Genomic DNA, 24,543 nt, shown 5'->3' with positions numbered 1-24,543 from the left:
TACCTCTGACTGTTCCTCTGCTCGGCTTATAAATGTTGACATGGTCCAGCACTTGGTCTTCAGTCTGTACCTCGATTTCTATATTTTCTTCCTGCATGAGCTCATCCAGTAATAGGTGCAGGTTACCAGCTTTGTTCATTGATCCTCCAGCCCTAGGCTCGTGAGCTCCAGACTTGGACATTTAGCTGTGTCCTTGACGGCTCCTTTTTTCATATGAAGTAAGCATCCCCACTGTAAAGTGGCCAGGAAAGAACTGTTGATTCCTTCCCCACAACCTGTTTCTCCCACAGCCTTCCCTGGGTTCCTAAGATAGTTTCCTGGATTCTTTGGTCTCCTGATTATCCACTTTTCACATAGCAGCCAGAGTGATTCTTGAAAAAGGTAAAATGGCTCGGGTCATTTTCTGTCTTAAAACTCTTAACTATAGTCAGTAATACTGTACTGCATATTTGAAAGTTGCTAAGAGTGTAGATCTCAAAAGTTCTCCATACAAGAAAAAAATCTTGTATGGTGGTGTGGTGACAGATATTAACTAAACTTACTGTGGTGATCATTTCGCAATATGCACAAAAATTGAATCATGTTGTACATGTGAAACTAATACAATGTTATATGTTAGCTTTACCTCATAAGACCAAACAAAACAAAAAAACAAAACAAAATTCTTCAGTGGCTTCCACAACACCTAAAATTTCGACTACTTCCCATGGCCTGCATGGGCCTGTTTCCTCCGGTATTGTCAACTACTGTTGACCTTCTTTCTGTCCAACCTCACTGACCTCATTTCTCATCCTGAAACTTGCTATACTTGTTCCTACCTTAGGGCCTTTGCGTTTGCTGTTCCCTTTGCTTGGAACACTCTGCCCTCACATCTTTAAATACCTGGTTCCTCCCTATCATTTTTGTCTCTCCTCAAATGTCACCTCCTTGGAAGCGTCTTCTGAACCACCTTATGCCAAGTAACCCCCTGCCTCATTGTATTTTGTGCAAAGCACTTAATGCTATCTAAGATTACCTTGTTCATCTCTTTATTATTATTTTATTAGGAATTTTATCTGTCATATTAATGAATACATTCCCCCTCCCTTTGAGGAGTGCCTGGATGAATTGGTAAATATGTTGTAGTTTTTAATCTTCATGGCAATCTGAAGCTCAGGGAGGCTGGTAAATTATTTGACTTCTCAAGTCCTCAAGGCATTTTCTTTTCTACTATAATCCTGATGGCTGATCTGTGTCCTATTTGCAATTAGTTTCATATTTTTAGTTTGAGTATAGAGAAGGAAAAAGACATATATCAGGATAAACTATTGCATACAAGACCCATATCCCTGAAAGAAGATATTCTGCAGATGTCCAAAGGCAATGAGTTTCTTTAAAAAAATTTTCTTTTAATGTTTATTTTTGAGGGAGAGAGAAAGAGACAGAGTGCAAGCAGGGGAGGGGCAGAAAGAGAGAGGGAGACACAGAATCCGAAGCAGGCTCCAGGCTCCGAGCTGTCAGCAGAGCCCACGGTGGGGCTTGAATTGAGGAACTGCGAGAGCATGACCTGAGCGGAAGTCGGAATCTTAACCGACTGAGCCACCCAGGTGCCCCAAAGGTCATAAGTTTCTTAATGGCACTGTACACCAGTAAAGGTCAGGGTAAAAAGAAAGAAGGAAAGAAGAAAGGAAGGAAACTTACCTTCATTAAACATGTAGTAGGCACAAGGCACAAAACTGAGTGTTTTCACGTATGTTACCTAATTTGAATCTCAAAGCAGTTCTACAAGGTTGATATTGTTACCCCAGTTTCATAAGTGGAAAAACTGAGGCTCAAAGAGTTAAATACTTTGCTCCAGGTGATACATATATTAAGTGGAAGTGCCAGATTTTTTAAATCCGAGTCTACCTGACACCGAATTTCTGACTTTTTATGCTCAGATGGTTGCTTTGCAAGATGGATATGCTCCTAAAATAGAAAAGAGGAAAATGTGAATTCAGTGCATATCCACACAGATTATAACAAATATCTGAAGCACAAGAATAAGTTATACGGACAATATGGAAAACAGACTTACAATATTCAGTGCCTGAGCATATAATTGGATGAATAGAATACAGAGTGAACATTTGGTTCTCTGGCAGAGCTTATGTACGGTATGACATAGAGCAGCTGTCTCCAGAGAAAGTTCTTTGTTTCTAGACCGGTGCGACACAAGCAGCATTTGAGCAATTCGGGATTTTTTTCTGCTTTGTCTATAAATAGAGTTCATGGAATTCTGAATGTCAAAGTTAATGCAATGAAAAGAAGTCACAGAGTATGGAAATAAACCTTAACTCATTCTATAAACTAAGAAACATGTTTGGCATCAGGAGGCCGTATAAACGCTGTCATTACTTGGATGGATTCTGAGGTCTTATTTAGCATATGAAATTGCAGAGCAGATCCTATTATGTAAGGAGATAGGAGGACAGCATAATGTGGCTATAAACCGAAGAACTTTGTGCCCTTCAGGGAAGAGTTAACAGGATAGATATACGTAGAGATGTGTGATAAGAATGTGGAAAATGAATGAATGGGTGGCATATATATGTGACTGTTGCTGAAGCCGGGTTGCTGGATAATCCTCAGATGTCAGATTTCCGTAAGGCCAACATGTGACTCAAAGCTTGCCACTCAACAGAGAATACTGGGCTGTGCTGGTATTAAGAGGCTGGCTGGAAGCTAGGCTCCCACTGTGCACTAGCCTAACTCCCTGTCGTTTTCTGTGTGTGGGTGGGTGTGCATGTGTGTGTGTGTGTGAGGGTATACATTTTTATGCAGTGGGTGTTTAAAGAGCTAAGCACTGAAGCTGGATTTCCACAAACGATCATCACGAGCACTCCAGACAAACCAAACTTCCTCTCTTGGTATTTTTTTTTTTTTTTTGCTTTCATCTTTTTTTTTTTTTTCCTTTTTGCAAATCCCAAAGGGAGAACCCCTAACATCCAGCCTATGGGACTGAGATGATTTTCTCTCACCTGTCCATGTGGGTGCCCTCTCAAGGTTAGAACTGAAGCTATGTGGGACCGGCATATTCTCAAGCACCAGCTAAGAGGAGCTGCGTGAAGGAGTAGCAGACACCAAACGAAGAGTGACTCTGCCCTGTTAACATGAACAGCAGCTTGCAGGTTAACCTGCCCAGAAGCTGGGCTACTTCAAGTGGCTCACTCCAGGAGAAGTCTGAGCATTCTTTTTTTCTTTTTTATTACTATAGGATGGAGGATGAAGCTGTCCTGGACAGAGGAGCCTCCTTCCTTAAACATGTGTGTGATGAAGAAGAAGTAGAAGGTGAGCTTCATGGGGCTGGGGAGGTATATGTTCATACACTCGTGTCTTTGTAGAAAATAGCATCCATACATTTCATAGATCTTATATTCTTGAAGTTAAAAATGAAAGCTTTTCTATGGAGTTTTATTAGTCTGCACATTTTGCCTCAACACAGAAAGTAATTTTAAGAACTTCATTGGACCATTAGAATCTGAATCAGTGTGTTCCTGCATGGTTAAAAAAAGGGGGGCGTCTTACTTTTGAAGCAGGTGCCTATGGTAGCTGTGCCTTTCTGTCTAAAATACATGTTTCGCCAGATAGTTACCACCTTGCAATGACTAATTCAAAGAAGCTGCTAGATTTATCTAAATGTATTTGGCAGCATCTTCTAATATTCTTTCCTAAATCTTGCAGGGTAGAGAAACAGATGTTATAGAAGGAGAATGATATCATTGTTGCAGCAAAAATGGGTGTAAACTGAGGATAGACAGAGGTGTAATCATGGATGAGTTTCAGTTAGGAAATGATGGACAAACAGTTTTTTACTTAAAAAACCTCCAGGACCTCTTTTGTTAGTGTTTCCCAGTGTCTGTTAAAAAACAAATAAGAGTTAAATTTTAGTTAGTGCTATTTTGCTTTTAGTGTGCCTCTCTTTTCTTGTCTTTTGACTTATCAATAATGTGGGAATAATACTGTTTATTTGATAGTGAAAAGATAGGGCTTAATTAATATTTATTCAAGTAATAATGTGAGGGCATCACAGATATACAAGGTACTATAAATATTTACAAAGAGATTTAAAAAAATAATCAGAGTTGTAGACAGTATTCCTAAAGTTAAATGAAACTTGCAAGTGAACTATGTCATAAATTCTGCCCTTTAGAATCACCTGAGAGACAATTCGTACGTGTTTTGGAAACTGTAGTCTGATTGGTACCATTTGGTAAACATTTAATGCCTACCCAAAACTTGGACCAGTGGGGTGGGGGTGGGGGGTTGGAAAAAAGAATACTGTGTGTTCTGGAGTGATTCTTCAACCAGACTGAAGACCAGGTTCTGGGCACGCGATGCTCTCGTGCCTCCTGGAATAGTTGGAATAGTGTGGTCATTACGATGTTTCTCACGTTTGCTTACTAAGTTTCTTCTGACTGTGTAGTCTCCTCACCCCCCATTTCCCTCCTTTCCTCATTTATGCTCCTGACTCTGACTAATAAGAATTTGATGCCCAAGTTACTTAGGAAAAAGGAAACTACAGTATTTTCTTTCATATTGTTTTATGGGTTCCTTGCACTTTTACAACATGACTGTGGGAAAATGTCAAGTTAGTGAGAGCAAAATTGTAAAACTTTTGTCTTGAGATTCTTGTGCCCCTGTGTTAAGTCTCCGTTGTGGTGACTCTGTCACTGTCCCAGTATTAATGAGGAGATAAGAATCTTAAAGTTACAGCATATGAATGTAAGAAATATGGTAGGATTGAATGAATGTATACTTTCGGGACAATTAAAGTTAAAAAATCAGCGAGAAGGCTTGGGAATGAGATGTACTGCGTGTGTGTGTGTTTTCCTTGAGAATAATGTTCTCGCTAAGTTCACAGGAGATGTAAATCACTTCTTGGGTTTATAAGGTCTGTAGGATTGACAGCACTGTACTGCAATAGGATATTGTACATGGGTTTCTTAAGGTGTTCACTAAGAAGTTTATTTCCCAAAGTATTATGCTCGATTTTCAAGCACGAACGTCATGAACAGATCTGTAGGCAAGTTTCTCTGAGAAGAAGCGGAAAGACAACAAGGCGTGGTAGACACATCTGTAAAATGGTTTGGCTTTGTGATGATTGAACTTGCCTCATGGATATTGTGTATTTTTGTCTTCTGATACGACTTGGGTTTTAATGATTATCTTTCATGTTGATTGGAGCCTGAGCTGATTACGCTTCTTTTGAGGCATGTTTCACTAGGTGCCTGTTCCTGAATTTTGAGACCCTATAAGGATGGTTGCTGATGGTGTCGTTATCTGGTGGAGAATATCCACCAGGGCAGGCTCTTCTACAGTACAATCTTGAAACTGCATTCAGGGACTATTTATTTCTAATTCAGTGCCTTCTTAGCTGACCCTCTCATTTTCCTCACCTGGCTTCATCTTGTGGGAGTGGAATCACTTAGATTTTATAGTCACTCCAGGTGAAGTATAAAGATGTTGAGATGGATGGGTTTTATGGCTTATTCGTGGTCTCAGTGGTTGGGAATGAAAACTGTCAAGACCTCTAATGAGGATTCATAGTTTGAAAGGGACTGTTTTCCTCAAGGACACGAGTCCATCTCATAGCTTTAACTGCAAAGAGAAGGGTGTATTTGAAGGAAAGCAGACTTTTCTCTTTGTTCTGAAGTGGTTGAGTTTCTGGTGCAATTGTGGAAGAAGTAAGGGCTCCAGTTTTAAGCATCAGAAAGCGCAAGTGCAAGGAGCGGGCCTACCTTTCATTTATATTATTAAATGTTTCCTTTTATCCACATAGGTATTTCTCTTCTAGGGTAAACATGGTTGAAGTATAATGCAGCACACTTGGCAAAAGGAAACTTAAAATAAAATTTTGTTGTTTGAAGTAATTTGCACCAATCAGATATGCTCCCAATAAGCGATTATGAGTGTGACTGAGGTCCAGTAGCTCTCGTTACTTTGAAGTGTTCGTGCTTTTAAAAGTCTTCTTAGGGTCTCTTAATTTGTGATCATTGGATTCAGCTCAGCAGTTCTTTTACCGCTGTCGTTCTGTGAAGGGGCGACAGACTGAGCCTTCCAACCACACCCTCAGTTCACCTGGTTCAACTTTACTCTCTGGGGGTGGCATGATGCTTAATCCACGGTCTAAAAACTCAGTAGAAAACCATCAACTGCAAAGCTCACTGAGAATAGAGTGAGTCAGAAGAGGAGTCATCCTCTGTTTAAATAATGAATTTATGTGGGATATATTTAAAGACCTAAACCTCATTTTCACATAATTTCCTTCGTGTGCATTTGTGTTAATGATTTAAAGAGATACTCTTTAAAAAGGCAACCAAGTACCACTTTAATCTTTAAAATAAAGAGGAGCTTTTATATCTGTTCTTTCATTGGTTACCTCGTATCAGTGTATATGTATGCATGTATAGTTTTGTAAAGTTAACATTTTTTGGCACAGAAGGGTTACTGTGGATATACTCATTTAAAAATTTCATAGTATCAGATACTCATACTTGTTTCTGTACCAAAAGACTCCAGCTCCAGCCTCGGCACTTCCACAGAATCGGTCTGTAGATGACAAATTGGTAATCGACATCACCAGAATGATCCAGAAACGCTGGCCATGAGGGACAAACACACTAAGTTTTCATTTCGAACACACTTAGGGGAAATTGCCGGATTTTATTCTGTGAATCAGGGTTGAGATCTGAAGAGTCCCAGGTAGCTTTTTCCAAACAGAAGGAAATCCTATGGATGTTTTATCCTTAAAAAAGGCAGGCAAGATTTTGGATCTGTATGATATAAACAGATTACTTAATATTCTCATATTTTGCAATAGGGGAAAAGAGCAAACTCCACCTTATCCTTTGAGATAAGGCCTTGGCTCTGCAGGGCTAGGTAACTTCCCAGCAGGCATTGGCAACTCTGACTTTATGAGGAGGGGCCTTTTCTTAACATGGTCTAACCAGCAACTCAGGAAGCATAAAATACAGCAAGACAATATTGGCTGAAATGTGTCTCCATTTCTGAAGTTGTGATCAGTGCTCTCAAAGCTGTTGTGATATATTGTGGTGGTTTTCCTCTTCTGTTCAAAACCAAGTCCAGAAGGAAGTGTGCTCCCATCTGTCCAAATGGAAGAAGAATTTTACAAATTCCCATGTCTGCTGATGGACATTAAAGGAGAGAATTGTTAAAGATTCATGGAATTTAAGGGAGGATTATTTTTAGGGAAATAAAAGCAAAAAAGCAGAGCAGGGTCTGGGACAGAGTAGATGTTTCCTAAATATTTGTTACAAGAAGGAATTGAATAAGTGAATATATAATACAAACTACGTAAAGCATAGGTAGAATTACTTTATATACTCCTGTAACGTCTTTGTTTAAACTTGTAGCCAGAAATTTGGTGCCCTTAGTACTCTTAATCAAATGAGACAATACAGCCTCTAAAGATCCTGTCCTTGCTGTTACTGCTATTTGATTTTGCAGAGATCACTGACATATTTATATTGTTTCTATGTCCACACTCGTAAGTAAAAGAGGACCCTGAAACATGTCTGCATTACTCTCTTTCCTTCCACTCTGGTTTTCGTAGAGCGAGGCTACACTGATGAAATGGTGACGATTGTCTTTTTGGAGGTCAGGATCTCCACATTTTACTGAGATGAAATCATAATGACTTAACCCTATTTTCCCTAGAGGATATCATGATGACGTATTTATGTGTATTGGAGGAGGTAGTATCCTAAGGAAAAAGTGGGGCTGGGTGGACATTTGTTAATAATTACAATGGTTGAAAACGTAATTGCCAAGAAGGAGTGAATGAAAACCTATCGGATGGGAAGGGAGGGGCCAGGTTGGAGCTAGGGCTATTCTGAGCACTGGATGTAAGTGTCCGGTTGCATTTTGCTGACCTCTTCTCCGCTGTTCACTCTTATTGCTCAGAAACTGTGTGTACAGAGGAAACACTTGGGCGAATATTGCTGAAGGAAAAGCCTTCTTAAAAGAAACCTGTATCCACCCACCAGAGAGCTTTAAAGAAATGTGGCGAGGTGTGTAAGGGTTGATCCTTGAATAACAGCGTGGGTTTCCCAGAGCAGGTTGTGCTCACACAGACCTTTCTCAGTGCCCTGCTTCTTTCCCATCATGGCCTCAGCTGAAAGCCCGCCAGGGTCCCTAACGCAGGCAACACTTAGCTCAGGAGCTATTTGACACCTCCTGCCACATCAGTGAAGTTAAATATTTGCATATAGAGTTCTTTAGCTTCAAGGGAATCCGATGTTAGTTCCTTGGGTTTTGAAACTGGAATGAGACATTCCTTCCCAGAACTTTCCAATTATAGAGAATTTCCCGGTTAGTACAGTTTGGGCTAAAGCCCTCATGAGGACACTTTCTGTCCTAGGTGTCTACATTCTTTTTTCACAGTAAACCATAAGAAATTGAACTTGGTGCTTGGGTTGTGTTCTGCAAGGATCCAGAAATTCCGAAATAATGTTCTTGCAGCAATTTTGTCTATAGATTTTTGTTTTAGAAACTTTTTATCTGGTCATATTTATGAAACATATTGTTTGATATTTGGCGACATGTTTGGCGTATTTTTTTATTATCTCATTTTTAAAAATTGAAATACTTGCTAAAGTTGTTGAAACGTGGTGGCTCAGCGTCAGTTTGGGAATAAAAGTTTTAAAACTTTTGCCTGATCTATTGCTGAATCATTGCATAAGTGAAGGAAGCAAATTGCAGTTTGGATTTTGGGTTTCTTGCTCTGTAAAATGAGAATAATAGAACATGCCATTTACCAAGGAAGCGTTGCAATAATTGTCAGAAATTACGTTGCTGCTGTACCTGGCATTGGGGATAGGGGTGCTTTATACGGAATCACTTTCTGTACTTTGTCTTTCTGATTGATACAATTTCACCAATAATTTTCTGTGATTATTATCATTCCAAAAAATTCTAACTGGCTTAAAAGGTTTTTATTTGCTTAATTCATTTTTACCAACAGCTATCCTTTGCCTTCCTAACCACACTTGCATCTTATGTTGGAAAAGGCAAGCTAGAATGGTCAAGTGAAGTTTCCCAAGGCCTGATGTCTATTTCTCTTTGGACTCATTCTGGTTGCCTTTAAGCTCTGGGCGCGAGATCTAATTTTCGTAATCACACTGCTCTAATCCATATTGCCCCCAATTTGTTAAATTGTCTTCCATGATTGTATACAGGGTAAAATACAAGTGTGTGGCTGTTGTCTAATAAAGCCTGTAAAAGTGCTATTTTGGAGAAGATTTAAGTGTATGGCACTTTCCCACCAATGAAGAGGATTCAGGGGTCAGTTGTATATATATGTAAATATATATGTACATAAATAAACACATCTTATATGAGATGTATATATTCCTCCTCCCCACCCAGCATAGACTAGAATAATCATGTTCTTTGTTGGTTATTATATAATTTAGGTGCCAATTAGATGAGATTATGCAATAGTATAGAAATAAACCTGAGCTAAGTATCTCCCCATTTTTGTCATCACAAAATGCAGAATCACTGGGGGAATTGAGAATTGGGTCTGATGAGAGAGAATAGAGGAAGATTAGAATAAAGCTGAGTAAGGCTCAGTTGAGGCTTTCTTGTTGCTGTGGTGAGCTTGCTGGTGGGGTTTTGTTTTATTTTTTAAAATTTTATTTTGCTTTTTTGGCTGCTAGCATTTAGAGGACTGAGGTGAGAACCTGCCATGACAGGAGCTCACAGGAGGTTCCAAACACTGTGCCCCTGAGGCTGCTGATTGCCTGGTGGGGTGAAGGCGAAGGTAGGGAGCGTGGTGGGTGATATCCATTGAATCAGCAGTATAGGTGACTTAAATAACTCCCTTCTCTGAAGAGCTGCAAAAGCTTTTAAATCTGGTTAATTGTTTTTACCTTTCCATGGAGTTAGAGTTAGAAGGCAGTGCTGTATCCAATGTGTTCACCTTTCTTTATAGTCTGCTGACTTTGAAAGGAGAATAGACTCTACTTCAGCCTCTTGAGACATTGTTTTACTGACTCTTTTCATGGTGGAATGCTTAATAACTTTTAGCAGGCCAAAACTTCTGAAAAAAATAGGTTTTGAATTTTAGTGATATTGGCCAACATATCAGCTTTAGAGGGCCAGAACTGCACATTTGTAGTTTTGTTAAGTCGCCACCCCACCTCCAGCTGATTATTAAATTTTCAACAGGTAATTCTGTCCCTACTGAAAAATAGAGACAATGTCTGGGATGTGGAATGAAAGCTTATAATTGAATCCAATGGATACATGTATTTGGCAAATTAGATCAGTATCTGATTGTTCAGGTACTTTTATCCAGTCTATGCCGTGGGTTAGAGAACATAGTCGAGAACCAGGAGTCTCAGAACCTATTTCTATTTCCGGCTCTGCCCTGCCTTTGTGGGTGACATGAGGCCAATCATGCTTATGTGGTTACATTTCCTTTATGCAAAGTGCAGTTAATGACCTATCTTCTCATCTCCCTACCAGAGATGCTCTGAGGTTTCTTGGGTAATACCTGAAAAATACTATGGTATTGGCAGTAAGCCATCGACAAATTACTTAATTTCTGAACCTCAGTTTTCTTCCACAGAGAAATAGCATTTGTGCCTCCCTGTCTCCTAGTTTTGCTAGGAGTACTAGTAAACTAATTTGAAGTCCTCAGGATGAACCCAGTAAATTTAAGATACTGCCTCCCTTGGATATACTCCCTGCTTGTAATTTATTGCCAGCGATTGCTGTGACTGCAGAATGCTTTCAGACTGGAGCTAATACTGATATCCAGTAATCAACAAATTAGTTGATTAGTATCCGTGTTAACTCTTCTTATTAGCTTTAACTGATGCACAGCGCTTTGTTTTTCTTTAAGCTTATCAAAATGCTAAGAACAGTTGCAGGTATAAATTCTGATATGTTGCTTTTCTGGGCTCACATGTATCATTGAATGCCATAACATATTCCAGTGCAGGCCACAATGAATGTATGATCAAATAAACCAGTCATTATTTAAGGACAAGGTTGTTGGTGTGATAATGTAGAGAGCGGATCATGTATGTGGGTGAGTTTGGGTGGGAAACGGGTATATATTTCCCATAGAGTGACATGAAGTTGAACTCTAAAGCATGCACAGGAGCCATCTAGGGCAAGAATGATGGAAACATCACAGGCAGGCATGTGTGAAGGCCCAAAGGTGAGAAAGAGATCGGCCTATTTGAGAAGTGGAAATGAGAACATTGAGGCTGGACCATGTGAACAGAGCGAACGTGGCCTGAGGTAGATAAGACCCTGATGATTCATGGCCTTTTATGCTATGCTAAAGATTTAGGATTTTATTGAGTATGCACTGGGGAGCCATTGCAGAAGAGTTTTAAGCAGGAAAGTAACCAGACAAAATTTACATTAAGTTTTTTTTTAATGTTTATTTATTTTTGAGAGAGAGAGACAGAGACAGAGACAGAGACAGAGACAGAGTGCGAGCAGGGGACAGGCAGAGAGAGAGGAAGACACAGATTTTGAAGCAGGCTGCAGGCTCTCAGCCATCAGCACAGAGCCTGACGCAGGGCTCGAACTCACAAACCTCGAGATCATGGCCTGAGCCGAAATCTGATGCTTAACCGACTGAGCCACCCAGGCGCCACCCCCCCCAAATTTGCAATTTTTAGAAAAGATCCCTTTTGCTGATAGATGGAGAGAACATCCCAGGAGGACAAAGATGAATGTGGGAGACTGTTGCTGAGATTCAACTGAGAGATGATTTTTCAGTTATACTAGCGTGGAGACAAAAGACACACCTGGGTTGGACTGGCAGGACCTGCGGAGAGACATAAGGGTACATGGGAGCGATTGCTTCTGGATTTCTGCTGTGAGCAATTTGGGAAATTCATGTGCCATTCTGTGGAGGCATGAGGTCTGTTCCCTCTGCAGCCAGAAAGGAGTTTGGAAAGGGAGATGGGTGAGAACGAGAAGAAGCACCTGGGAGAATAGGAGGTGGAAAGAACAGAGGAGAAGAATGGAAGGTGTTGGAAGAGCTTCACACTTGACCTTAGCCAAAAGGCCAAGAAGCGATGGGAGGAGCTTATGAAAAGGCGAGAGAGAAAGAAGACACAGCCTGGCTGGCCTCTGCTTTTCATAAGCTCTTCGTCCTTGGGATGAGCACTGCCCTGAGAAAGTCTAGGTCCTTGTCCCTGTTAATACAGTTACTGTCAGTGTTACCACAAGCAAATCACTTTAACCTCTCCAGGCTCATGTATCCATCTGTAAGGTGAGAATGTCGAGCTGTATTTTCTTTAAGATGCTTTTTTTTTTTAGCTCTAAAAATTCTGTAACCGTTCTAAATATTTTAATTGGTTAAGTGTAATGGAGGACATAGAGGGAAAGACTAAAAGTTTTCTGCCGTTTCTCAAAGTGACCATTGGTGATCAGTGGAGGACAGAGGTCACAGGCAGAACATTTTCATATTTGGGGCAGTTTATGGAGCTAAGGGTTGTGGATTTAAACTGGTCATTCTATAAGACAGAAACATTTTCAGAGAATTCCTAAGCCCCTTTTTCCTTCTAGGTAATTACGAACTTGAAAGGACGAATTTTTTTTCTTCTTCTGTGTTTTGAAGACATTGGAAGACGGGAGGGATGGCAATGGTGGGCTGGTACCATGGCAGTACTAGTGGGAAAGTGGGCAAGGAAACTTTCTATGTCTGGGAGCACCGAGAGTCCCAGTCTCTATGTTATTCACTGGCTTTTGGCTTCAGTTGGCTCACTGGTAAATGAAAAGGTTGAATCATGTGATGTTTTAAGGTTATTTCAACTCTAAAAGTATGATTACATGGTGCTATGTCTGAATGTTGTCCTTCTCTTTTCTGGGAGGGTGAGGAGAACCATAGCCAGGAAGATTCTGCAGTTGGCCTTATTCAGGCTATTTAAGTCTCTCGGGGCACTTTTCCTACTTCTTGGTTATTGTTTTAGTCCTATGGCATTGTCCCTATCTCATTTACCTATGTGAGAGGTATGTGAGAGGAGGGAATTATGTGAACTAATATTAAATATTTAATACTTGATTAGCCATGAGTGCATTAACTATATGGTGGATTATCTGTCTATAGCAACTAAAGACTATTCTTCCTATTACCCAGCCGGGGCTTAGGCCAGTGCTAAAAGGGAACCCATAATAGAGTTGGAGATGGACAATGTGGGTAGGATGAGAGTGTGAATGTGTGCATTTATGTGTCTCTCTAAGCTGCCTCTCTGGCTGCAATTGCAAATCCAGTTATCAGTGACCATTGGATTAGCCATTGTTTTCTCTCTCCCAACCCTGCTTCCCATTCAGTTGTGCAAATGGTGACCATAAGAGAAATAATGGAAACTGTCAGTTCTCAGTGTTTGGATCACAGGTGGATCTTATCTGACAGTATGTGTAGTACACATTAAAATTCACCAGCCTCTTTTGGGGGTTCTGGGGTGTCAGGATGAGTGGAGGGTTAATCTTTCCTGTTGGGTGATTCTTCTTCACTCTTAGCACTGCCCGCCTGGCACGGGCCTTCCCAGGCCTTTTGGTTCCAATCTATTCTGCTCAGTCAAGTAAAAGGATAACAGCTCCTGGGGGTTGGCACTCACTGTGTGAAAGCTCTGGATGAAACTCTACCCAGAGCAGGGTGGAGATTGCCAGGCACGTGTTTCTGGGCAGCGTGAGGGAAGATTGAGGTTGTGGAAGGTGTTCCCTCTGTCAAACATTTAAACCCTGTGTATTGAGTAAAGCAGCCCACTGGAGGGCAAGTTAGACGGTCTAAAGTTGGCTCTTCTGCCCTGCTCAGGGGTGCCTTTGCTAGAGAGCAGAGGGAGTTCACAAGTTGTTATCAGGGCTCAAGGGAGGGTGAGGAAATCGTGCTGTGAATTTTCCCTCACAGAAAGGGAAGGGAGAAGAAGATCAACACTTGTATGGCACCTTTGTGTACTTGGGTACCATCCGCAGTGAGAGACAATTTATGGACATCATTTGATTTGGATTGTCCATAAAAATGATCTCTCTCTCTCTCTCTCTGTCTCTCTGCATCTCCCTATATATGGAGTCTATACAGATACCTCTGCATATCTATATGCACCTGTATCTATATAGATATATAGAGATACAGATATACAAACATAGATATAAATATAGATTATATTTGGTGTGTACAGATGAGTAGAAGAGAGATTTTGCTAGAGCAAAGTTAAAATTACTTTGGAGAGTCAACTTTTTAGAGATTGTGAAGCACTTTAAGTCTTGTTTATTTATTAAGATAGGTTCCTGTACTACCTTTAAGTGGTTGTTCTAGCCTAGCTATTTTCAAATAATTGACGATGACCACTGAACATATTAAGTCACATGTCTTTAAAAATATTCACTACTTGTAACTTTTTATAATGCTCGTCAGTTTTTGCCTCTTATCAGCTATTAGTGATGGTAACTGTAAGAGAAACTTAACCTCAGTGTGTGCTCTTAGAATCCTCCTCTTTACCTAAAGGCTGTAAGTAGAACTTCACTAGAAATGAACACTTAAAAGACAGGTGTAGACGTTTACTCAGCTAAAGGACAGGTGGTTAACTGAGTAACCCTAAGCTTGACTCCCCTTCACGACTTTTTCCTGTACCTGTTTGTTCCTGCCTAGAGATTGTTAGCATAATCATCATCATCATGAAATATTAAATATTAAAAGCACTGTGCTTTGTAAACATCAGATAACAAGCTGAGATTTCTTATCAGTCTTGCTTGGGGAACCTCAGGTTGCCCTAAGGATTTCTGGGAGGCTTTCAGTGGATAAAATTCCCATGCAGTTCAGTGGGAAGAAAAGTATTTCCCTGTTTTTCATCACTTGTACTATTTGCCTGCATGCCTAATCTTAAATATGATTGGTAGCATTAATATTAAAAGAGATTACTTATCAACATTCAAAATGATTTATAAATACGTAAGTAATATATAACTTTCTATTAGTAAACGTAGGCATTATTTTTTTTTTTGTGTGAAAAGTGACCCCTATCCAAAATACAAAAAGGAAAATCAGCTCTTGTCCTGTGTAGTGGTATATGTTTGAAATGCAGACCCTCTTGCAAACACGTCGCATCACAGGCTGACTTTCCCCCTGTTAACTGCAAAATTACGCCGTGCCATTTGAAGCAGGTTTTCTTTTCATGAGTTGGTATTTATGCCCGAGTAGCAATGTTATTTGGGTTATATCTTATTAGAGCTGCTTATGGACAGTCTTCTGTGTTAGTAATAAGCTAACAAATTATTTGCATTTCATTTATTAAAGTATTTAGGTTTATAGGCACTGATATATTTCTTATTATATGAAGTGTCAAACACACAGCCTCTGTGGCATCTCAACTTGATACTATGATTTTGTTTAAGGTTCTTATTCCTCTACTTCTAAAAAATCTTTGACATTTGTTTTGGTTTAAGAAGTCCACAGCATCTTTTTATAATCTGTCACTCATCTAGAGGCTCTGCCTCCTCTTCTACGTTTTTCTTTCCATAATTAAAATAGAGATAATAAATATCTCTTAATTTTGTTTCCCTCTGTTACATCCCTCTTGGCAATAGATACAACACGTCTTAGGCATCTTGGCTTAAGGCCAGCTTACTTTAGATAAGCTAGGGAAGGCAATATTTGACTTATATTTTGGGAATATTGCTGATTAGTTCTAGAAGAATGATACAAAGTGCCAGACGTTGTGGAATCTTTGAACTAGAGAAAACAGAAATTTGGTTGACTATAGAAAGAGCAACAATGGAAACATCCCTCAGTGTTTCCTTAGATATGTATGTAGGTGGATGGGGATGGCGAAGATTTTACCTGTCCTCTGGGGATCCTTTTTAGCTAGACCTAAATCTATAGGTCTAAATCTTTGCCTAGAAATCTACGCTTCTCCACAACCACCCCAGCCATTGCCATCCTCTTCCCCGACCACTGACATCTCAGATTTAAAAAAAAAAAAAATTCATATAATTCCTTATTCCCCAAATAGTTTAGTGTGAAGGGAAAATAATGGGTGAAAATCTGGAAGAGTGAGGTTAGTGTATAAAATGTGTGTCTCAAAACTCTGCCCACCACTGGTTGGCCTGAGACTTGTCTCTTGTATTTCTAGCAGCCAACACGAGGAAGGAAGCCTAATCAGTTATAAGACTGATAGTATAAATGCTGTATACTATACAGCACAAGCGTCCCCCTGCCCCCCGCCAAGAAAAAAACAAACCAACAAATCACCACCAAAGTAGTGATGAAGCCCTCACTATCTTTGTTACTGCCACTTGAGAGCTGTTTCTCCTGTGTGCTTTTATGAGTTTGTTGGTGACAGTATCCTTGACTTCCCTGCACCTTGGTTTCTTTGCTTGTATAATTACGATAATAGTAGTATTTACTTTGTGCAGTTGTGAGGATTGCATGAGGTAATAGATATCAGAGACCTAGCCAGAACCTGGCCCATTTGTAAGTACTCAATAAATAGTTGCTATCATCTGTATGTACAGTAAGAACAGTAATATGTTTCCTACAGGAGCTAATAGGTCTATCTTGCATATAGAGGCATATGTGGTTTCACTGTCCAGCGTTTTTGTAGAATTTTGAGTTTGGCTGGTGTAAAACCTTCTTCTGGTTTGTCTTCTGGTTTGATGGGTTTAATTCTACAAAATCCTAATCATCCTTGGTAGCACAGTGAGTATCTGTGACAGCCTCTTAACTTGAATGACTACAGAGTTTCCAGGTGTGAAAGTTTTCTGTTGGTCTGAAAACAGGATAGCAACTATCAATGACATTAGTTTAGAAATATCTTAGGAATTGGAAGAATTGGACATGATAGAATCACAGTACTGCTTTCAGCCGAGGTGGAGCAGGTGAGGATGGGAAGAGGCCAGCCTCACCTGGTGATAATTTCTGACCTTCGGAGATAACTAGGAAAGCCATGCTTTCTTCCCAGTAGTACTGGCTGTGGCATGGATTGTGAGATATTTCTCAAGACATTTGGAGTTTGTTGGGAACTTACACCATCTGTCAGAGAAAGGCATGCAGGGTATTTATTTTAACACATGATACTGAGGCCACTGCCAAATCAAGGACTCAGTGCCCTTTGACTCACACCTAAATGAACACTGTCAAATGTACATTCCAGTAGTTTTGCTTGATATGATTTTAGTAGCAAAAATGCAAACTTTATTTTAATAATATTTAAAACAGTCACCATAAATTTTTTTTTCTATTTGAGTGTAGTCGAGACAGTCACCTTTTCTTATGAATTCTAGCTATTTTAGGAAAAATGTTGCTTCTCCTTTGGAAAGAAGTTTTTGGTGAAACTTTGGAAGCAGTTTTTGGTGAAATTTCTAGCTGAGAGGTCTTTATCTCATCTTACCTTATCTTTTATCTTATTTTTGAGTCTAAAATTGTCTTACAAGTTAAGCTGGTAACTCTCCCTGATTCTTTCAGCATCTACGGTTTTGTAGACCCTTGCTGGATTGGAAAGCTTGTCTGTCACGTTTCTCATTTTTTATTTTATGTGTAAAATAATACTACACCCTCAACCTTTGTATACAGTTTCCGAAGTGCTTGCTGTCATTTTATGAGTTCTAGTGTTAAAAATAGCCATCAATCTTCATGACACATCTCTGAGGCAGGTAAAGATATTTTATTGAAAATAAATATCAAAATCCACCCATGAGATTCTTATCAACAGTAGTATATTTTCATTAATTCTGCGTCTGTTGATCCTGAAGACAGGTGTTCTGTGGGAGCAGCAAGAATGCTTCCATTTGAGCTCATTTTACTTTCGGTATTTTTGTAACTTGGCGTGTACAACTTATGAAATATTTGGTTATCACCTTGAGAAAGCATGCCTTACGCTCACTTTGCAAGGTGAAGTTGTCTTGCTCTCTTCCCCTGGGCAAAGAAGTTGAAGTGTAGAGCAACTGAGAAGTAATGGGTGAAACACAAGCACTGTCCCCAGGTACCTAAAGGTTTATTGAACCTTAGGACTGTGTTCCTTCTCTTCTATCTGAACGCAAGACAGAAAAGGAAAATTTAGTTACCGGTAATGTGTGAGAAGAAAAAGGAGCATGCTTTGAATTTTTGCTCAGTGTCATGATTTCCTCATGACTCTCAGGAGGTAGTATCTTCTTTCCTCAGGGAATATTTCATTCTACTGTAGCGTAAGGATCCCCACAAAAAGTTCATGGCTGTGTGGGTACCAGCGAATTGTAGCTTCCCAGAGGCCATCACTGAAAGTATCAAAAATGCTTAAGAGTGGTTGTTTGAGATGGACGTAGGTACAGAGAGTGCAGTACTACACATGTGCACAAGGGATCTTTTTGGGTTGGTGGCAATGTTCTAAAGTTGATTAAGGTGATGGTTGCAGAACTCTGAATATACTAAAAATCTTTGGGTTATACCCTTAAAATGAGTGAATTGCACCTCAGTAGTGTAAATTCAATTATACCTCAATAAAGCTGATAAAAATGTCTGAAATTTGGAGTGTCTTGCAAGGAACCATATTTCTGCTTGATATCTGGGCTGCAGAGAGCGGTATCATATCTGCAAGCTTCCCCACCTGTGTGAAAGTGTGTGCTGAAGTGTGGGGTGTGTGTGGATGGGAAACATCTGAGGCGGGAGCTGGAGGAGGCAGGGAGAAGCCGAATCTTCTTCCTAAGGCAGGGGGAGGCATGTGATCACGATGTGAATAAAATGGCACTGTTTTTGTGGGGCTGCAACTTCAGTTAGGTCCCAGAAGGTAAGGTATGTTCCTCTCTGTGGGCTTTGCGAGCTTACTCTCTGAATCACCCTCTTTGCTTAGGTTGACAATGACAAGAGTTTCTAGAAATCTTACCTTAAAATCCTGTCAGCCCATATAAGCTGTCTTTTATTATTATTTTTTATTATTTAAAAAAAAATTATTTATTTAAGTTGAAGTTATTTAACATACTGTAGAGTATTGGTTTCCGGAATAGAATTTAGTGATTCATCGCTTACATATAACACCCAGTGCTCATCCTAACAAGCGTCCTCCTTAATGCCTATTACCTGTTTAGCCCATCCCCCGCCCCCAACACACTTTAAACTGTCTTTTTAATGACTTATCAAAGGTACTGTGTAGATTTGGGTAAATACAGTGAAAAATCTTCCTGTGTAACATCTATATGACTGATGTAACTAACCTGTCACTTTTTTTTTTTTGCTTGGTTGCCCTTATTTAATAAGATGTAGAAAATATTTAATGTGACAGGTTTAAAAATTTTCCAGCATCTTAATTTTTTTTCATGATGTTTTCCTAATTCCTGAATGAAAGTGACCAACCTTTCAGTGTTTGTTTCACTAAAGAATTTGGTTGGCTTTGCTTACGTATATTGTGTGCCTTGAGATAAAGCTGCAGGACTCCCTTAGTAACTGGAGCACAGGAAACAATTGACACTGTTTCTTAATTCACATTGTTTCTGAGACATTTCCTACTTCCTAGTATAATATAGCTTTCCCATGAGAACAATTTGCTTGCAAATGGTTAGACACGATAAATTTCTCATTGGCACTCAGTCTGTGAGGAGCATTTCACTGTGCTTTGTAATAGTTGAGTTGGTGTGTGTGTGTGTGTCTACGTGTGTCGGGAGGGGGGAGTTTCACACTTTATATAGATGCCTCCAACCTCATTCCAAATACCAGATTTTTTTGGAATCCTAACCCATTCAGTTAGGGATCTGCATTCCTTAGTTGGAGGCTCCTTCCTAAAGGAGCATACAATTGTTTTAATCCTTCCAATTTAAGGGAACACCCCTGTGAATTACAGTGTTTTTAGATATGCCTGGTGAGTGACTGTGGAAAGTGACTCACAGCCATTTACGTGAGACATCGTGCGCGTACACGTGTTGCATGTTAGGTTGTGATATCATCTGGGGCACTGTAAAGTGGTCATCCAGGAATAATTCCAGAATGGGAAAGGAGATGGGGAAGATGATATAATCTCATCTAATTTGCAGTTCAAAAAGAAAAAAAGTTTTCACATTACTTCTGAGATAGTGGTTCCCACATTCTAAAGTTGTGCTGTAATAAAGTGAAAGTAAGTTTCCCAATTAAAAAAAAAAAAAAAAAAGATGTGGAGCTTTGAGTTCCTTTTTTCTTCCTGTCTTATCAGATTTTGTAAGAATAATACCACTTGTCAGTTTTGCAGCTTCTTCCATCCAGAGAACTAAAAGCATTTCACAATCTTTTTTCCTCATGCCCTTCTCTTCAAGGCAGTTTTTGCTGGGCTGGGTTTATTTTTATCATTGCAACAACCAGTTTTTAGAAACTTTGGGAAACGAAAAAAGAAAAACGAGAATGGCACTGTAACGGACATTCATTTTAGCTGTTTCCTAGTGTGAACATTTGAGTATTTCTGAAATCTTCTCTCCAAGTAGGTCTTATTTTTTCTCAATTTGTCCCAGTTCTAAGTCTCTATTCTGCTGATTTTGTAAAAAAAAAAAAAAAAAAAAGTTTTAATGCAAAAGCTTATCTCCAGTAGAATGACTTCTTGAACTTTGAGTTAGATCTTTATTTATTTATTTATTTATTTTTTGCTGCTAAGACCTCCTTTTTAAGCACTCTATTTAGTATAATCACAGACTCGTGGAAGGTTAGAACTGGGAAGGCCTTCAGGGATCACCCAATGTAGTAAGCCTCTTGTTATATGAATGATGAGATTGAGGCCCAGAATGGTTAAGGGACGTGCTCAAGGTCAAATAGCTAATTGAAGATGGAGGTTTGACCAGAATCAAGGGTTCTTGATTTCTGGCTTGGCATTTTTTGGCTTCCCTAGAGAAAAGTTCTCTATCCGGATGTAACTGGAGCATACCCTCCCAGAATCCTAATGCCAGCTAACAGGTTGAATTACACTCTCGGTCACGGAAAATTGGGAAGAGATTTTATCTTTCCAGTTTGTCAAATGTAAAATGGTAATGAATTCATAGACATTTTCTTCTGACCTGAGGAGCTTTTGAAATTTATATGCAGCAGAGAATGTGATTTGAAATGACTAATGATCTGTGTACCTTTCTTAGGCCACCACACCATCTACATTGGGGTCCATGTGCCGAAGAGCTACAGGAGAAGGAGACGCCACAAGAGAAAGACAGGGCACAAAGAAAAGAAGGAAAAAGAAAGAATCTCTGAGAACTACTCTGATAAGTCAGATGTGGAAAATGCAGATGAAACCAGCAGCAGCATCCTCAAACCTCTCAGTGAGTACTCCCTGGGTATTGGTTCTTTTCTCTGCTTCCATCCCATGTCCTCAGGAAAGACACTTTGTAGGATCTTGTGGCTAATGGGGAGGGACACAATTCTACTGGGATGGTCTCTAAAGGATAATGTCTATGGAGAGTCTTTTCTTGTCCTAGCAAGTTGTTCTAGGAGGAGGTCTGGTAAGATTCTTGAAAAGATCTGACAAAGTTTAGGCACACTTGGATAGTCTGGATTTTGACTAGTGAAAGAGGGCAGAGTGTTACACATGGTATTTAACTACAGTAATCAGTAGTCACTGGAAGACTCAAAGGCATTTTTAGATTGCTTTTGCTTAGAAATAGGTTCTATTGAGACAGTAGGTCAAGAAGAAAAAGAAATATATCTTATGTATATATATATAAAACATATATATGATATGTTATATAATAAACTATCATATATATCATATCATATATCATATATATATATATATATATATATATATATGTATGTATACGACATTGATGGCGTTATAGATGACATTTAACCAGGCTGTGGGCCAGGTTGATGATTTAGAAAGGAAAAGTAGAAAAATATCCCATAAGGGAGAGAAGAGTGTAGAGTAATATAGTTCTGAAAACGTCAAACATATTAAATATCATACATTGGATGGAAGTGTTATTAAGAACAGGGTAGTAGGAGGTCAGAGAACACCCATAGATTCAACTGATACGGTAGACTGTGTGTTTAGGTATATGCTTTTGCTTCTTCTGATGTGGAGGATATTTGGATATCTGGGGAACTTTGTGGCTGAAGCGAGAACGAATATGTGCAGTAGAAGGGAGAAGCGATAGAAACACATGCCAATTTGGGGAGATCCTCCAACAGGAGCTACATAGTGACAGCTTTGTATGTTGGCAGAGCTCTGTACACTCTTCATCTTTTTGCTACAGTTGCAGAAATATGGAACCTGTAATAAAATGCATTATGGGTGGCACAGATAAAGCTCCAGTTCAGTCATTGCAGGTGATGAGAGGCCAAATTAGAATTAACAGCTCGGGAGTGTTGAAAAGTGAATTTACAGAGTTAAATTAAAGAGGGTGTGAAGTGTAGTGATGGGAATCTGTGAATCTCTTACAGTCTCACCACTGAAACTGAGCAGGTGGCTTAGAAGCTAGTGAGGTACTATCCTAAAAGAGGCAGTACAGATGGACCATCAAACTAGAGAGCAAAGGTTGCAGGAAAGCTTGGAGATAGACCATAAAATTGAAACTTAAAGGTATTATAATAAATGTAAGACAGAAAGGACCAAAGGGCAGGAGATAAGAATTCTGTGCTTTTCATTAGAATGTTGGGGGGAAAGCCTTTCTGAAAGGAATCCTTACTATTCGGACTAAAATAATGGGGTCTGTTTCAAGCAATGTCCTTGAAATGCAGATAAAAAAGGTCACAGTGAATAGTCTGCAGGAACAAAAGACAACACCGTTCTCCAAATAAATGACTACTGTGTATCTGTGTTTGCTATCTGTTTTGATGAAGCCTGTGCCAGAACCCGAGGTTCTCTCCCCTGTGCATGTGTGTGCGCGTGAGAGAGAAAGAGAGAGACAGAGACAGAGAGAGAGACAGAGAGAGAGAGAGAGAGAGAGAGAGAAAGGGAGAGAGATCGATATCTCCCTCTTTCCCTCTGTCTCTAAGTCATCTCCCATTTTGCAATTTATGAAAAGGAGCGCATCATCACTATAAATACTAAAAAGGGAAAAATGCCCACCTAGACAAATGCGCTGAGGGATTTTGAGATAATTATGTACCAGCTATTTAGGAAGGGCAACAGAAACAATGCCAGTAACCTTCAAGTGGCAACAGGGAACGAACAAATCAGAAAGGTAGTGAGACTGAATGTGCATCGACCACAGTGGGGGTGGGGTGGGGTGGGGGGAAGGGGGCAGTTGCTTTCTGTGGCATTTGGGAACCAGTTTGAGCACAGCATGTAAAATAAACAAGGCAGTCCATTCTCTTTACCCTCAGAGGTCTCCTCCTTGTGGGGTACTGCATTGTTTTGTATACCCAGTTTCTGAAGGGATCATATGGAGAGACTATTTTTAAGGACCCACTTGTTCAATGATCATAAGAAAATTATTTGTAAATGTGTCTTTTATAGTTATTTTCTTGTTAGCCAATAAATTATGCTATAATATCCCTTGATGTATTTGACATGAGTCATCCAATTTGACATGAAGGTCCTCTTAGAAATTTGTAATTTCTCTGCTGCTTGTCATGGGGACTAGATGAATTGGTTTTCTCTGGAGCACTTGTATGTAAGTCAGAACTGGTGCACCCACGTATAGAAAGGCATTTAACCCTAAGTTTTTGGGGGAAGCTATGGGGCTCTGGCACCAGCATAACAACAAAATTCTCATGGGAAAATTCACTGAAATATCTGCCTAGTATACCGTTATTGTGTCTCAAGAACAACCACACACAGTTTCTGTTATTCTTGGGTCAGGGTGTTTGAGTTACTTATGCATATGGACATATCATGTCCCGTAGATCAGATTCCTGCATGAGCCTGACTTTCTGTCAGGTGATGCCTGTAACTTCTGGGAAAGTTATAAATGGAGTAACTCAATGAGAATCCTCTCTGATTCTTTCCTTGCTGACACCCTTATATGCAATCCATCAGTGACTTTTATTGGTTCTACGTCTAAAATAGATCTGAATCTGTCTACTCCTTTTCGGTTTAACTGCTGCATTCTGGTGGAGGGAATCATCCTCTCTTGCTTAGACCATTGCGACAAGCTCGTTTTCAAGTCTTTTTCCTCACAGAGGCGACAATGATCGTCATAAAGTGTGAACTGCGTTATGCTGCTCCTCTCCTCCACTGAAAATTTCCTGTTGTCCTTAGAATAAAATCTTGATTGGGCATCATGGCCCCCAGCGTCTCACCAGTCCTGTTATGGGTCATTCTCATCTTGCTCACTTTACTTCAGCCACACTGATTTTTCAGTTCCCTGGTGCCCAAACCTTTTCTGCCTCGGGGGGGCCTTTGCACAATATAGTCCTGTCTTCCTGGAATGGTCACTCTGTTCTTGTCCTTGTTAGCTTTTCTCTCTCTTTATGTTCTAGCTGTTAAAAAAATGTTTATTTATTTTGAGAGAGAGAGAGAGAGAGAGAGAGAGCGAGAGCACGAGCTGGGGAGGGGCAGAGAGAGAGAGAGAGGGAGGGAATCCCAAGCAGGCTCCACACTGTCAGCACAGAGCCTAACGTGGAGTTTGATCTCATGAACTGTGAGCCAAAATCAAGAGCTGGATGCTTAACTG

At 39.8% G+C, this 24,543-nt stretch overlaps 1 protein-coding gene across 1 annotated transcript in view; it reads left to right on the top strand.

Moving 5' to 3' along the window:
• SLC4A4 (solute carrier family 4 member 4) overlaps nt 1–24,543 on the top strand; it is a 356,758-nt gene that overhangs the window by 41,259 nt on the left and 290,956 nt on the right. Inside the window, exons 2-3 of the mRNA XM_042984402.1 lie at nt 3,236–3,309; nt 21,067–21,246. Of these exons, the coding sequence (XP_042840336.1) occupies nt 3,237–3,309; nt 21,067–21,246 (253 nt within the window). The 5' untranslated portion in view covers nt 3,236. The remainder of the gene's footprint in view (nt 1–3,235; nt 3,310–21,066; nt 21,247–24,543) is intronic.

This window comes from Panthera tigris, chromosome B1 (genome assembly GCF_018350195.1).
Source record: "Panthera tigris isolate Pti1 chromosome B1, P.tigris_Pti1_mat1.1, whole genome shotgun sequence".
NCBI classification, from domain to species: Eukaryota; Metazoa; Chordata; class Mammalia; order Carnivora; family Felidae; genus Panthera; species Panthera tigris.
The sequence above is the reverse complement of the archived record's forward strand: the minus strand, read 5'-3'. Positions and strand labels throughout refer to the sequence as shown.